We start from the raw sequence: 16,370 nt of genomic DNA on the forward strand, positions 1-16,370 counted from the left end.
GTGGGGAACTTATCACTTTGAGCCTCACGGATCTTCTTTTTTCTTTTTTAATAATTTTTTATTTATAGATGGACACACTATTCTATCTGTTTATTTTATGTGGTGCTGACGATGGAGCCCAGGGCTCACACGTGCTGTCCAGCCCTCTCAGGGTCCTCTTAGAGCATGTTTGGAATGTAGTCGGCAGAGCACGGCAGGGGCACAGGGTGTGGGCTGGCTCCCTGTCCTCAGCCTTTGCCGAGTCCTGGCCATTGCTCCCTGAACCCTCCTGTGGCCCTGCAGGTCCACTCCAGGTGGGAGGCCGGTCCCTCAGGAGTCAGGGTGAGTGAGAACAAGACTGTGCTCTGCACCCTCAGTGCAGCTGTCTCATCTGCCACCTCCCTGGGCTCTGTGCTCTCTCCCAAGTGTCTCTACAACAAGTCACTATGTGCCACTGCACCATGGTGGCTCCTCAGGCCCCCGCCAGGAGCACCCTGTCACCCCTTCATGATTCCGACATTCCATAGTGTCAGTCAGTGATGGTGTTAAATGACCATCTGGTTTGTCTGGAATTAGATCCAGGTGATCTGCCAGGTACATTTTTTTAAAGCAAAGATCAGAATACTTCGTAGTAATGTAAAAGTCCCCAATTCCAGTCAGCTAATTTCTCCTTTTTTTTTTTAATCATAAACTCTATACACAAATATAGGTCTCCGTGGGATAAAGTTCTACAGAATTTCTGTGGCTGTTTCTTTACCTCAGAAATGTCATGCGTAGGTTTAAAAATAAAATCCCCTCTGCCCTCAGCCACCACCAGAAAGGAACACTCAGCGTAGCTACTTAAAATCAGGTGCAGCGACGGGAACGTGGTGATTACGCGCTCACAGGCCTGGCAGCCCCTGATGGCACACCGTGCCGCTCTGAGACCTGCAGCTCCCCACAGGCAGGGTGCTGCAGAGCTCCGTCCCGGGGCAGGATCAGCACTGCCCGGGAGGTCAGCCTTGTCCACAGCAGGATATCTGCCTCTCCAGGAGAGGCCCGGCCCTAACAGGCGGACTCACTCCCTCGCCTCCGTGGCAGTAGCTCCAGGCTCATGGAGCTGAGCTTTGCCTGTGGCTGTGTCTTGGGCCTCCTCCGACCTGTGCCTGCTTAGGGCCCCAGGGGAGCCCACACTCCCCTGGATTCAGCCACAGGCCACTTCCACAGTGGGAGAGAGAGATCTGAGGAGAGCAGCCTGGTTGGGAGGCAGACAGGGAGAGGTGGAGGGCCAGCACCCTTGGGCTGGGCAGCAGGGTTCCACATTGAAGACAGAGCCAGGCAGACAGCTGGATGGCAGCTGGGCTATGTCCTGGCATCGCCTGCGCAGATGGGGGCAGATCTGTACGGGGCCTGCTCTCTGTCCGCAGGCCCCTTGCTTGCACTGTCCATACCCCTGCCGGGTGGGGGAGACCCCACCAGGCTCCAAGGCGTGTGCAGAGTGCAGGCCCCGGGCTCCTGGTGAAGTGGCTTGTGCAAAGGGAGCTGAGACGGTTTTCACCCAGGAGGGGGGGCTTTGTCAGGCTAGACAGGCTTCAGCCTCCACATCATCAAGAGAATGCCCTTCCTGTCAGCCTGGAGTCAGCCACCAAGGTCAGCCTGTGTCGACGACCTCATCTAACCCCAAGCCCATGAGGTCAAGTGCAGCTACCATCAGGGACAGGCCAGGGGACAGACGGGTCTCGACCACGAGGAGGAGGATACATGGCCAGACGATCATCATCAAGACTAGTTCTCATGTTCCGACTCTCGGTGAGTGTTGGGGGAAACTGCAGCAGGGCTCCGAGGCTCTGTGTCCTCCGCTGACTTGCAAGGAGCCCTGGCGTGCATGTGCCTCCCCTCCTGGGGCACACACTGCTGCCTCCACGCTGTACGCAGTGACCCATGAGACTGGACAGGAGCACCCAGCATTCCCCACACAGAGGCACTGTCACCAACAGGAATCGCTGCAGGGAAGGAGAGAGGCTGGGGGCGTGAGCTGGAGCTCTCTGGCACACCCAAGGTGAGGGATGCCCAGGGCGAGGGACACCACGGCTCCCCGCCAGTGGTCCCAGAAGAACAGCACATGCTCATGCGGTCTGCCTGCAGGAGCCAGGCCACTACCCTTGTCTGCCCCCAGCCCTGCGCCTCTGCACTCCCACCAGGATACCTCTGGGATCGCAGCCTGGGCCTGTCGCAGGAGGCACTCTGGGCGGCCTTGGCTTCCTTTGTTTCGGAGTCTGTCCTGCAGTCAGGACTGACAGAGCGATCTTCCTCCACCTGAGACGCCTGCCTGACCTCCTGACCACCTCAGACCAGAGCCGGGGACAGCGCCTGGAGCCTCACCTACCTGACCTTGCTGGCCGTCCCAGACCCCTGGTGACTTCTGCCTTTGTGACTTGCTGCCCTGCACAGCCAGGTCCCATCGTGCATCTGAAGGAGGAGGAAGGAGGGTCTGAGTCCTGCTGGGAGAGCACAGCCAGGTCAGGGCCTGCACAGGACTGAGGGGCCTGGGCGCCTGCGTCAGAGAATCAGTGGACAGCCGGCCCATGGAGGGACAGCCTCCCAGGAAACAAGCTTCTCACTGTGCACACTCAGCCGCACCAGAGACCACAGCCCTGTGGGCAGAACACCGGTGCGGGGTGAGCTTGGGTCTGTCCACACCCCTGCTTCCCACTGGCTGACCCGAGCACCTTGGCTTCTCACTGGCCCCCAGGGTAAAACATCTCCTCCCACAAGGTCTGCCAATTTGTGCGGGAAAAGCTCCTTGAGGGCACCCACCAACACAAGCTCAACCCCACACTGCCCGAGCCCAGCTTCTCCCCCAGCCTGCCTGGCTCCTGCGTCCTCACGTGGGTTGGTGAGGTTTGGAGTGGTTTTACACAGGCCTCAGCCCAAGCTCGGGTCGGCGGCTCCCTCCCAGGCCCAGCTCCCTGTCCTTCAGAGGGTGTGCACGTGTCTCACTGGAGATCTTTGGGCCTGATGACACACTGCCCACTGGAGCCTGGGTCCGCCTGGGGCTTGCTCCTGGTGGTCACGCTCGGACATGTGCATGAGTAGGGTGTTCCCAGGCAGCACCAAAGGGACCCGCGCTGTTGGAACCCTCTGGACCTCCCCCTCTCCCCAGCCCTGGCAGCAGCTCATCTTGACCTCCCACGGCCACCTCTCCAGGGGACCTGTGTGTGGAATTATCTAGACCAGGTCACCAGCTCCTCCCTCGAGGAGAATCTCGGCACCCAGGAGGGATGAGGGAGCGTCCTGGGGCCGTGTGGCACCCTGGGCCCCTCCTAGACCCGCCTGCAGCCCAGCGGCCCTCGTCCTTGAGCCCAGGGCTACCCTCGCAGTGCTGCGCACCTCAACTGTGTGGTGTGATGCCCACCTGCTCCTCCACGAGGTGCGGGAAAACAGAGGAACTGGTCTCTGTTCCAGAGTCACAGAACCCTGCGTCCATTCGGCCCATCTCCTGAGCAGGTGTGGTGGAGCAGGCACTCGTACCAGACGCTTTGCTGAGAACTCTCCAGAACCATGGCTTCCTCCACTGTCACCAGCTGGTGATTAGGTCCTCCCGAGTCCCAGTAAGGCACCCGAGCCTCAGGAAAGTCTGACAGACCCCAGGCACCCTGAGGAGATAATGGAACCAGGGATGTTCCCATGAGGGGGCCGTCCCTGAGGTCTGAGATGTCCGAGGGTCTGAAGGAAGCTACGGCCCCTGCCCTTGAGGACCTCCCTGCCCCCTGGGACACAGGTGGTCAGGGGCCCAGGGCCGATGCTCATCTCCAGCTCCCATCCCTCCTGCCCCTGCCCTGGGGCCAGCACCATGCAGGGCCACTGGACAGGCCAGGATGCCCCGAGGCCCCAGGAAGGCAAACATGATCAGCCTTTTCTGCACTGAGAGGCGATCACAGAGGGCCCAGGAGCAGGACCAGGCGTGGCCAGCCCACACAGCCCTCCACCTTCCCTGCGGGAGCTGAGGACCTGAGCCAAGCACTGTGCTACTCGGGGAGCCGGGGGCCGTGGCTGGACAGACAGAGCCCCTGCTCTCCTGCACCCAGGACCTGGCTTTCCCTGCCCAGCGCCACCCTCCAGGCTTCCGTGCCCCCCGCCTGTCACGTCCTCACCGCCCCTGAGGTTCCTGCCTTGAGTTCGCCTCTTGGGCTTTGGCACTTGGTCTCCTCTGCTCTGCACTTTTGCTGCTGCAGAATTCGGTCCCCGTCACAGGAGTCCTCGGGGCTACCTCGGGGTGGACAGATACCATCTGAGGATCAGGAGGTTGTTCTTTTGCACCCACAGCACCCAGTGAGGTGTGTTGGTAGGTGGATAAGTGGATCAGATCTAGAAGGTTCTGGAAGAAACCATCTTCCCAAACAGGGTGGCAGGTGGCAGATGGCAGGTGGAGCATCCACCCCTCCAGTGGCCAGCAGCTCAAGTGTCCAGCGAGAAGGCAGAGCCCGGCTTCCTTTTTTAAAATGTTGGTGGTTACCCACTGAAGAGGCGTCAAAGCCACTGCTGGGTTGTGGACAGGGCCCGCCACATAGCTGGCTCACAGGGGACCAGGGGCTGTTGGCAGTCCCAGGACCGTGGCCTGTACCAGCCCACCACCCTGGGTGAGACTCTGGGTTTGCAGAGGGCTGGTGTGGCACGTGTCCTGGCACGTGACCCCTGCTGCAGCACTGGGAGGTCCTGGAGAGACAGGGCTGGGGACCCTGGGCGGCCCTTGTCTGCAGCTGGCTTCGGAGGTCAGGGAGCAGCCCCAGAGGAGCTGCTCCGCTCATAGTTGGGGGCCCTCTCCTGGGGGCCTGGAGTCAGTTCAGCACTGGCCAGCTGTGTTCCCCTGCCCACCCCACACCCCACCAGCTCTCAGGGAGCGTGGACAGGGCCTGTCCTTGGACATGGCTACTTCGTGATGGGGGGTGCCGAATACATGCACATTCCATGTAAGTGAACGTCTCCCGTGGGTTGTGACATGTATCTCGGCCCGTCCAGCCATGAGTCCACAGGTGGTGTCCTGGTGTTAGTGCCCCTTAGAGCCTGAGGACACGGCCCTGGGTCCCTCTGCCCCATCCAGGAGTGGGTAGACAGCACTGAGCCACAGGGAGGGCAGCTCTGGCAGGGTTCAGTGGGCCACCGTTGCCGGGTGGTGAAGATGGGTGTGAAGGGTCACCTCATGTCCAGGCCTCCAGCTCCCTCCCTGGAGGCCGCAGTGCCACTGGAGGATCATCCTGAGAGGCTACACACTCAGGGAGGCCACGGTTAACTTAAATATCAGGTGGGAAATGACGCCCGGGTCCCTGAAGCAGGAGACCTCCTCCCAGAACTGCTGGTGTTCACCGGCCTGCTCCTGGTTGCTGCCTCCAGCCGTGGTGTGGCAGCAGAACCCGGCATCTTAACCTCAGCTGCTAGGTGGTGGGCCTCCTCCGACGGTCCCCACGACCGGAGGCAGAGCGATGGGAAGCCAGGCTGATGGGGGAGCCTGCCCGGGCCCGGCCTGGGCCCTCTTCGCAGGTCCTCCTGAGGTGGAGTTCCAGAAAGACCTTCTCCACCAGAATCAGGCCGACTCACAAGCAGGAAAGCTCAGAGCTGCAACTCCCACAGCCTGTGTGGGGGACGCACACGGCCCTCCAGGGCCTGCTTCCTGGGAGACGGAGCCCCGACAGCAGGCAGCGAGGACGGCCTGTGGGGAGGTGGCAGGAGGCTGGAGAGAGGAGGGCCTGCTCATCACCAAGCCCGACTCCGGGCCAGCCTGGGGGACTGAGGGTCACCCCTCTGCCCTGCAGACCACCTGGAGCCTTGTGCCCTGGCACACGAGGGCCTGTAGACAGCAGGTGGCTGCCCCACCGCACCCCGTCTCTGGCACAGCAGCACTAGGGGCTGAGGGCCAGTTTCTGGCAAGTTCCCAGGAGCAGCTGGTGCTGCTGGTCTGGATCCCACAGTGAGAACCACAGGTGCCGTCATGCCTCCTGGTCCCAGAGGAGCCACCCGCTCACCTGGAACCTTCAACCCACCAGGGCCCCAGCCCCAACCAAGACCCATGCCCTGCAGCCTGCAGGCTCCTGGGCCCAGCCGTTGTGAAGCTTGGAGACCGGAGGTCAGGGGCCAGGTGCTGGAGCTCAGGGGTCGTGTGCTGCAGAGACAGCCGCTGGCACCAGCTCCTGAGAACCACAGGTAGACGTGGAGAGGCCGGGGCCAGGGTCTGGAGGTGCCAGAGAGGCTGGAGTTCCTGCCTGAGTGTCAGCGTCCTGTGGCCATGGAAACCCGGAAGACAGCAGGTCCTGCAGGGAGCACCGGAGGGGAAGAGCAGAGGCCCAGGAGAACAGGAAGGGGGCAGCCGGCTGAGGGGGCGGGCCCAGGGAGCCTCCACCCCAGGGGCAGGAGGGAGCGGCCACACTCTCAGGTCACGGGCGGCCCTGCCTCCACGCGCCCTGTCTCCAGGGCCAGCGGGGTCACGGGCAGAGTTCCCTGGGCTGGGGGAGTCGTGTTCACGGAGTTTGGGTGGCTGACCGCGAGGTCATGGACACTCGGGGTCCAGCGCAGAAAGGAGACTGAGTTGCCTCAGGAGCATCATGCGTCGTCTGCAGGAGCCCGAGCCAGGCCAGGACGCTCTGCCAGGGCCTCTCCCAGTGGCCACTCGTCAGAGTGAAGGTCTCCAGTGTCCAGGGCACTTGTGCATCACCCCCTTTTAGCACTCACCCATTTTTTAAGAATTGATCAGTGTACTTGTTTGACAGTAGATGCATTGACACATGGGCCCAAGTGGAGCACACGGTGCAGTCACCCACCAGTGCAGTCAGACGTGTATGTGGGGTGACGACCTCTGTCTCAGTCCACTGTCCTTCCATCTCCACAACCCCAGCTTCCTCTCACTCCCCTCCACACAATCCAAAATCCCTTCATTCTCCCCATCTCCCTACCCCACTATGGATCAGCATCCACTTACCAGAGAAAACATTCAGCTTTTGGTTTGGCGGGATTGGCTTATTTCCCTGAGCATGACATTCTCTAGTTTCATCCATTTACCTGCAAATGCCATGATTTTATTCTTTTTTTAGGGTTGAGTAATATTCCACCGTGTATCTGCACCACAATTTCTTTATCCATTCCTCTGTCGAAGGGCACCTAGGTTGGTTCCATAGTCTAGCTATGGTGAGCTGCTATAAACATTGATGTGGCTGTGTCACTGTAATATGCTGATTTTAAATCCTTTGGGTATAAACCAAGGAGTGGTATAGCTGGGTGAAATGGTGAATCCATTCCAAGTTTTCCGAGGACTCTCCATCCAGATTTCCGTAGTAGTTGCACCTGTTTGCAGTCCCACCACAATCTACGAGAGTACCTTTTCCCCACATCCTCACCAACACTTAATATTACTTGTATTCTTGATAATTGCCCTTCTGACTGGAGTGAGATAAAATCTTTGAGTCGTTTTGATTTGCATTTCTTAATTACTAGAGATGTTGAACATTTTTCCTTATGTTTGTTGATTGATTGTATTTCTTCTTCTGAAAAGTGTTCAGTTCCTTAGTCCATTTATTGATTGGGTGTTTTTTTGGTGTTAAGATTTTTTAGTTCTTTATAAAGATTTATATATTCTAGAGATTAATACTCTATCTGAGGTGTGTGTGGTGAAGATTTTCTCCCATTCTGTAGGCTCTTTTCACACTATTGATTGTTTCCTTTGCTGAGAAGAAGCTTTTTAGTTTGAATCCATCCTTTTCATTGATTCTTGATTTTACTCTTGCACTTTAGGAGTCTTGTTAAGGAAGTCAGATCCTAGGCTGACGTGGTAAGGATTTGAGCCTATATTTTCTTCTATTAGGCATAGGGTCTCTGCTCTACTGCCTAAGTCTTTGATCTACTTTGAGTTGATTTTTGTGCAGGGTGAGAGAGAGATGTTCACTTTCATCCTGCTACATGTGGATTTCCAGTTTTCCCAGCACCATTTGTTGAATAGGCTGTCTGTTCTCCAATGTGTGTTTTTGGCACCTAGTATGTCTAGTATGAGAGAACTGTATTTATGTGGGTTTGTCTCTGAGTCTTCTATTCTGTACCATTGGTCTACATGTCTAGTTTGGTGTCAATACCATGCCATTTTAGTTATTATTGCTCTACGGTATAGTTCACAGCTTGCATTGTGATGCCTCCTGCTTCACTCTTCTTGCTAAGGACTGCCTTGGCTATTCTGGGTCTCTGATTTTTCCAAATGAATTTCATGATTGCTTTTTCTAGTTCTATGAAGAACGTCATTGGGATTTTTATAGGAATTGCATTAAATCTATATAACAGTTTTGGTAGAATAGCCTTTTTGACTATATTAATTCTGCCTATCTAGGAGCATGGGAGATCTTTTCATCTTCTGAGGTCTTCTTCAATTTCTTTCTTTAGTATTCTGTATTTTTCATTGTAGAAGTCTTTCACTCTTATGTTAGATTGATTTTCAGGTATTTTTTTTTGAGGCTATTGAGAATGGCGTAGTTTTTCTAATTTCTCTTGTAGTGGATTCATAGCTTATGTATAGAAATGTATTTGATTTATGGGTATTGATTTTTATATCATGCTACTTTGCTGAATTCATTTATGAGTTCTAGAAGTTTTCTAGAGGAATTTTTTTTGATCTTCTAAATTTAGCATCATGTCATCAGCAAATGGGGTAGTTTGAGTTGTTCTTTTCCTATTCATATCCCTTTAATTCCTTTCTACTAATTGCTCTGGCTAGAGTTTCAAGGACGATGTTGAATAGAAGTGGTGAAAGAGGGCATCCCTGTCTTGTTCCAGTTTTTAGAGAGAATGCTTTCAATTTTTCTCCACTTAGAATGATGTTGGACTTGGGCTTAGCATAGATAGCTTTTACAATGTTGAGGTATGTTCCTACTGTCCCTAGTTTTTCTAGTGTTTTGAACATGAAGAGGTGCTGTATTTTGTCAAATACTTTCTCTGCATCTATTGAGATAATCATATGATTCTTGTCTATAAGTCTATTGATATGATGAAATATGTTTATGTTTATTGTTTTCTGTATGTTGAACCTACCTTGCATCCCTGGGATGAATCCCACTTGATCATGCTGCAGTATCTTTTTAATATGTTTTTGTATGCAATTTGCCAGATTTTTATTGAGAATTTTTGTGTCTATGCTCATCAGGAATATTGATCTGAAGTTTTCATTCTTTGATGTGTCTTTGTCTGGTTTTGGAATCAGGATGATACTGGCTTCATGGAATGAGTTTGTTAGGGTCCCCTCCTTTTCTATTTCATGGAATAATTTGAGGAGTTTGGTGTTAATGGTGTTAATTCTTCTTTGTAAGTCTTGTAGAACCTGGTTGAGAATCTGTCTGGTCCCAGGCTTTTCTTGGTTGGTAAACCTTTGATGTATGGTCTATTTGCTTGCTTGAAATTGATCTGTTTAAATTGTGTATGTCCTGATTCAGTTAGGCAGATCATATGCCTCTAGAAATTTATCAGTGTCTTCTGGATTTTCTGTTTTACTGGAATATAAATTTTCAAAATAGTTTCTAATTATCTTCTCTATTTCAATAGTGTCTGCCATGATATTTCCTTTTTCATCACAAAACTTAGAAATTTGAGTTTTCTCTCCTTTTTTTCACATATCTTATTTTTTAGTTATAGATGGGCACAATATCTTTATTTTATTTTTATGTGGTGCTGAGGATTGAACCCAGGGCCTCGTGCATGCTGGGCATGCGATCTACTGCTGAGCCACAACCCCAGCCCTCTCTCCTTCTTTTTGTTAGGATGGCTAAGGGTTTATCAATTTTATTTATTTTTTCAAAGAACCAGCTTTTTGTTTTGTTAGTTTTTCAATTGTTTCTTTTGTTTCAATGTCATTGAATTTCAGCCCTGATATTAATTATTTCCTGTCTTCTGTTACTTTTGGTGTTGGTTTGTTCTTCTTTTTCTAGGGCTTTGACTGCAGTGTCAGGTCGTTTATTTGTTGACTTTTTATTCTTTTAATGAATGAGGTCAATGCAATGAACTTCCCTCTTAGCACTGCCTTGATGTCCCAGAGGTTTCGATAAGTGGTATCAGAGTTCTCATTTACCTCTAAGAATTGTTCTCATCTCCTCCCTGATGGCTTCTGTATCCATGCGTCATTCAGTAGCGAATTGTTTAGTCTCCAGGTGTTGGAGTAGCTTCTCTTTTTTATTTTGTCATTGATTTCTAATGTCACCCATTATGGTCTGATAGAATGCAGGGTAGTATCTCTATATTTTTATTTGCTTAGACTTGCTTTGTGGCATAATGTATGGTCTGTTTTGGAGAAGGATCCATGTGCTGCTGAGAAGAAAGTGTGTTCACTTGTTGACGGATGGAATATTCTGTAGATGTCTGTTAAGTCTAAATTATTCATTGTATCATTGAGTTCTGTAGTTTCTTTGTTTAGTTTTTGGTTGGAAGATCTGTCCAGGGGTGAGAGAGGGTGTTGAAGTCACCCAGTACTATTGTGATGTGGCCTATTTGATTCTTGAAACTGAGAAGGGTTTATTGGTATACATTGTTTGGGGCATAGGTATTGATGATGGTTTTGTCTGGTTGATGTATGGGTCCCTTAAGCAGTACGAAATGACCTTCTTCATCCCTTCTGACTATATTTGGTTTGACGTCCACTTTATCTGACCTGAGGATGGAGACCCCTGTTGGCTTCTGCAGTCCATGGAGTGGTATGTTTTTTCCCAACCTTTCACCTTCCGTCTGTGGATGTCTTTTCCTATGAGATGAGTCCCTTGAAGGCAGCATGTTGTTGGGTCTTTTTTTTTATCCAATCTGCCAGTCTCTGTATTTTAATTGATGAGGTTAGGCCGTTAACATTCAGGGTTATTACTGAAATATGGTGGGTATTCCCAGTCATTTTGGTTTATTTTGGTTTTCAACTTGACTTGGTTTCTCCTTTGATTGGCTTTTTCTTTAGTGTGGTTCCTCCCTTTGCTGATTTTTGTTGTTTTTTTTTTTAATTTCTTCTCATGGAATATTTTGCCAAGAATGCTCTGTAGCGCAGGCTTTCTGTGGTAACTTGTGTTTATCACGGAAGGTTTTTATTTCATCTTCACATCTGAAGCTTAATTTTGCTGGATCTAAGATTCTTGGTTGGCACCCACTGTCTTTCAGAGCCTGGTGGACGTCCTCCTGCCTCTCCTTCCGTGGCACCTCCTCCACGTTGGCACATGGCCTCCAGCACTCTGGAGGTGCCCGCCTGACCTCAGTGTTTGACTCTCTGATTCTGGGGAATGCATTTGCAGTAACTGGCAAATACGGAGGAATTTCCTCACCAAGAAATGGATCTTTCTCCCTGAATCCTAGGGACTGCTCTGTCCTCCCCGCTCCCAGGAACCCACCCTGAGGCTGGTGACCTGGGGCTGCAGGGGATGGGCCCCGCGACCCCACCCTGAACTAGCTCTGCCCCATCCACCCGGTCAGCCCCTGGTGTCCCGCCCATCCACCACAGCCAGGGAGCCTGAGGGTCTGTCCCCAAGCCCCGCTCACCCTGGCCTTAGCTGGAACCTCTTGTGCAGGAAGAGCGCAGCCTGCCCGGACGCCGCGGGTCACAGGCTGGCCTTTCACCGGCTGTTCACCAGCTTCGAAGGCATCCTCTCTGCCGTTGCCAGTCGGCCGGGCGACGCTCACGGCCCACGACACTCCCGCTTCTTGGCTTCGTTTCGTCAGCACAGAGCTGAGCTTCTTTAGGTGGAACATGAGAATGTGTATGGATCTCCTCGTTCCTCATTATTCCTACTTTTCTTGTCTCGGTAGCAGAGTCCCAGAACCAAAACAGAGTCACTGATGTCTAGGGACCTAGCCGGTAGATCTGTCCTGCAGACCACCAAGCTCTCCCCATCACGTGCCCTCAGCCTTCCCACCCTGCCTGGGGGCCTGCCCTGCAGCTCCCTCCTGCTCCCTCCAGCTGTCCTGGGAGAGGGAAGGAGGGCATTTCAGGCTGCAGGTGGGGAGCTTACTGTTTTCTTCAGTTTTCAAATAAACTTGCTGCTTTTCAGCTTTGCTTTTATTTTTTAGTTTATTTAGGAAATAAGTTGACTTCGCAAATTGCCTCTTCCTTCACATTTTATAATTGCATGAATTGTGTTCAATGCACCAGGGACTTGGGCATTCCCTGCGCTTGCTGTAGTGTTCACGCCAGTTTCCTGGCAATCAGTCGCTCACCCAACAGATTCTTAGTGGCCCCCACCTCTGGTCTCAGGGTGTTGTGTTTGGATCAAAATGTCCCCAAGAGGCTCCTGTGTCGAGGCCTGGTCCCTGGAGCAGGTTCAGAGGTGGAGTTTTTAGGCAGTGACAGGATCATGACAGCAGTGACCTCTCCAGGTGATGGACTGATCATCTGAATGGATGACCAGGCGGTGCCCACAGGTGGGCATGGCGGGGAGAGGGGGTCACTGGAGCTGCCCTTGGGGACCGCCTCTTGTGGCTGGCTCTTCTCTGACCCTCTGCTTCCTGGCTACTCTGCTCTGAGCTGCTTTCCTCCCGGTGCCCTTCAGCCACAAGCTGGGCATCAGCGCACCTTGAGCCGATGTGATCCTTCCTCCCGTGAGTCGCCCTGGTCGGGTGCTGGGTCAGCGCGAGGCAGAGCTGAGCCCAGGAAGCTGCCTCTGAGGCTGTCCTGCACCCTGTTGACCCTGGCGGGCAGCAGCCCTGCTCTCTTGCCAACAGGATTTCCTAACTACTGAGGTCCCTGTGGACCAGGGGCCAGGCCTCGGTGGAGGTGGGGCCGGGTGGAGGGCAGGCCCCTGTGAGTCGGGACAGCGAGCAGGGTGCCCAGGAAAGGGACAGGCGCCCTCAAGGCAGGCCCCTGGTGTCCTGAGGAGTCCTGGAGCAGCAGGCTGTGGACAAGGTGGTGCCCAGGGATCTGGAGTCCCAGGGCCAGCCTCATGTGCGCAGGGCATGTCCCTCTAGGGAAGTCTGCCTGACCCATTCCCACAGCGCCCACTTCTCAGCCCGATTCTTGTCCCCGGAGACCAGGTTCACGTCCCCACAGCCCAGAGACCCCAGAGGCTGCTCACTGCCTCTCCCTGAAAGAGCTCCCCGGCTACTAGTGCTCTCCCTGGGTCTTTGAAAGTCAGCCCTGGACAGTGCCTGGCTGACCACACACAGTCAGTTTCCACCTCAGCAGCTCGGTCAGTGGACTGCTTCACAAGGGCCTGTGGTCTGCGGTTTCTGCCTCAGCTCTGCCCCAAGTGTTCTCCTACCTCATTCCTCGAAGAGTCCGATAGGATGTGCAGGGGCTGGTGGCACCCTGCTGACCTACACTCCAGGCAGTGTGGCCCTGAGAGCAACCCTGGGCAAACAGGGCCAGGGGTGCAGGTGAGGTGGGCTCTGGACGTCCCTGGGAGAGCATCCCCTGTCTTCTTTCTGGCTGTCCGGGTGTCTTCTATGGGTGTGGAACACCTGTTAATCCCAGGTTTTGTGTGGATTGAGTGACAGCACAGAGTTCGCACCTACACACTGAGCTGAGGAGGCACAGGGAGGGGTCTCCAGAGCCCTGGGCAGGTAGGGAGGCCCGCAGAACCAAGCGGCACCCGAGAGAAGGGGACCCGCAGGGCAGAGAGATGCGGCGGGCACCCAGGAGTAGCCGTGCAGCTTCTGAAGGGAGGCCGAGGCCCTGGGCCACCTGAGACACAGGGGCGTCAGACTGAGGGCCTCCCTCTCCAGAAGTCCACCTCAGAGTGCCCAAGGGTGTCCTCCAGGAAGGGCTTGGGGGATCCTGACATTCCCGGCCTGTAGCTCCCGCTCAGGCTTCCCTGCACCCCAAGCCCTCGGGGCACATGCTCAGGTGTGCCCGCTGCCCCTGCCTCGCTGGCAGATGGGGACAGAGTCTGCTGGGTGCACCTCAGGGCTCCACACCCAGCAGAACCGCCAGGCCGCCTCCCTCAGAATGCCCCTAAGTGCCCAGGGACTGCCGCAGGCCTGGGGATGCGGACAGCAGCCAGCCTTTGGCCTCAGCCCTGCTCCTCCCATGGAGCCGCCTGAGGCCTGCAGCCACCCAGGAGCAGCCCAGCCCTCCTCCGCCCACCTCTGTGCTGGGGTGGACAGAGGTGGAGGCCAGAGGAGGCCCCAGGGTGAGGCTCGCTGTGGCCAGGCTCTGTTGTGATTCTGCTCCTGTGGCCTGCGGAAGGATGGCGTGGGGTGGGCCTCCCTTCCCGGGGGCTCGGCTCGTGGCTCCCAGGACCAGGGACATCACTGACTTGCTGCCCTCCCACACCCGGAGCACTGTCCTCCGCCATGACGTGGCCCACACACGAACACCCAGGCTGGTGGCTCCTGAGCTGTCTGTGGCCACCCCTTTTCCTGCCCCTGGTGGTCCCCTGGCTCAGCCAGAGCCTCTGGGGTCCCCCTGCTGTTTCCCCTCATCTCAGTCACACGTGGTGAGGTGTCCAAGGGTGACGTTTCCTTTTGGTGTCACAGGGAATGGCACTGTGGCAGGGCCCCTCCTGCCTCCCAGCAGGAGCAGTGGGACCCGGGATCCAGGGGACGCCCTGGCACCTAGGACGTTCCTGCTGTCGCAGGGCCACAGATGTGCACCTGTCACAGTGTCACAGTGGGACCCGGGGTCCAGGGGACGCCCTGGCACCTAGGACGTTCCCGTGTCGCAGGGCCACAGATGTGCACCTGTCACAGTGTCACAGTGGGACCCGGGGTCCAGGGGACGCCCTGGCACCTAGGACGTTCCCGTGTCGCAGGGCCACAGATGTGCACCTGTCACAGTGTCACAGTGGGACCCGCCGTCGCAGGGCCACAGATGTGCACCTGTCACAGTGTCACAGTGGGACCCGGGGTCCAGGGGACGCCCTGGCATCGAGGACGTTCCCGCGTCCCAGGGCCACAGATGTGCTTCTCCTCCCCCGCAGATCGCGTTCTATGTGCTGGTGAAGGCCGTCTACACCCTGGGCTACAGCGTCTCCCTGGTGTCTCTGGCCACGGGAAGCTTGATCCTCTGCCTCTTCAGGTAAGCAGTGGACATCGGCAGTTCTGCCCAGAAGGGAGGCTGCCAACCTCTCCAGGTGGGGTGGCACCTCTGAGGGCGGGAGGGGTAGGCAGCCTGGCGCCCTCTGCCTGCCAGCCATGAGGTGCCTGTGGAGGGGCTCACTGGTGTGATCTAGCACTCGGGTGTGACCCAGATATCTGGTTTCTGACCTGGGTGGGCAGTTCAGCGACCAGGCACTGAACCCTTAGGCGTGACGCCCTGTTGAACCCCAGGCTCCGGTGGCCTCGCCCTCGCCTTTGGGCTGCCGAGAGATGCTGTGTGACCCTGGGCAGGTTACTCAAGCCCTCTGAGCAACTGCACCATGAGGCCCATGGAGGACCCCGATGGCCATGAGGGTCATGTTGGTAGGTCGGAAGGCCTGCAGCAGGACCCTCGGGGACACGCCTAGAATGAGCTGGCTGGTGCCCTCACACTGCACCCTCTGCAGGCCTCTGCTGGCTGGTGGACACTTGCAGCCAGCGCTGGGCTTGAATTCCAGTTTTCACCCCACCACCCTGAGGCACCCGCAGCCCCCAGGCCCTTGGCCTTCTCCGCGCTCTCCTCAGGGTGAACAGCTTGGAAATGTGGAGGGGAAAGGAGGCCTCCGTGGGCCGTGCCTGGAATTCTGCCGGCTTCCTCAACTCGTCCTGCCTCCACACACCCTGGACCAGGGAGACAGAGGGGCTGGCTCCAGGGCCACCCACTCCTGTGCCCGGGAAGTGCTGGCCTCAGGGCGGCCGTCAGCGGCCATGAGGGGAGGTCCTGGCCACGTGCACCTCTGCGTGTCATGGGTCCTGTTTGATGACCCAGGAAGAGCGTTGGTGAGGCGGCTTGTTCTAATGTCCCTGACAAAAGTGGCTGTGTCCTGGGAATGTGGACTCCATTCCTGTGGGGTCAGTGCACACCTCAAAATACCTGTAGAACTCTGGCTGTCAGGAGGACTGCCACCAAGATGTAAAAGGACAACCTGGAAACTTTTTTAAGTCATGGGAAGGAAAAAGACATCAGGCTCATGATGGGCACCTGCCCTTCCAGGTCCCTGAGGTGAACTGGTGTGATAAGTGGGTGAGTGCGGGTGTTACAGGCACTCTGTGCCCTCACGGTCAAAGGGAGCACCCACTTAGGTCTTCCCCAGGCAGAACCCCAGAGAGACCAAGGAAGCAGTCATCAAAGGTCGAGCTCCATGCAGCGCTCAAACCAACTTGGTGGGTCTTGCAGACCCCAGAGGTGGGCATAATAGCAGCACCCACCAGGCAGGCCAGCGTGGACACGGGAGCCCACACACCACCTGAGCAGGTGCAGGAAAGGATGTGGGTGTGGGTGAAAAACACTAACAGGCCAGGAGCTTCTGACACCCGAGCTGGGGGACCGCAGGGGACAGGGCAGTGGAGGC

General features: G+C 55.3%; 1 protein-coding gene across 1 annotated transcript in view; it reads left to right on the top strand.

The window, feature by feature from the left end:
• Vipr2 (vasoactive intestinal peptide receptor 2) overlaps positions 1–16,370 on the top strand; it is a 66,421-nt gene that overhangs the window by 22,254 nt on the left and 27,797 nt on the right. Inside the window, exon 5 of the mRNA XM_026380008.2 lies at positions 14,862–14,959. Coding sequence (XP_026235793.1) covers positions 14,862–14,959 — 98 coding nt within the window. The remainder of the gene's footprint in view (positions 1–14,861; positions 14,960–16,370) is intronic.

This window comes from Urocitellus parryii, chromosome 3, assembly GCF_045843805.1.
Source record: "Urocitellus parryii isolate mUroPar1 chromosome 3, mUroPar1.hap1, whole genome shotgun sequence".
NCBI lineage: Eukaryota > Metazoa > Chordata > Mammalia > Rodentia > Sciuridae > Urocitellus > Urocitellus parryii.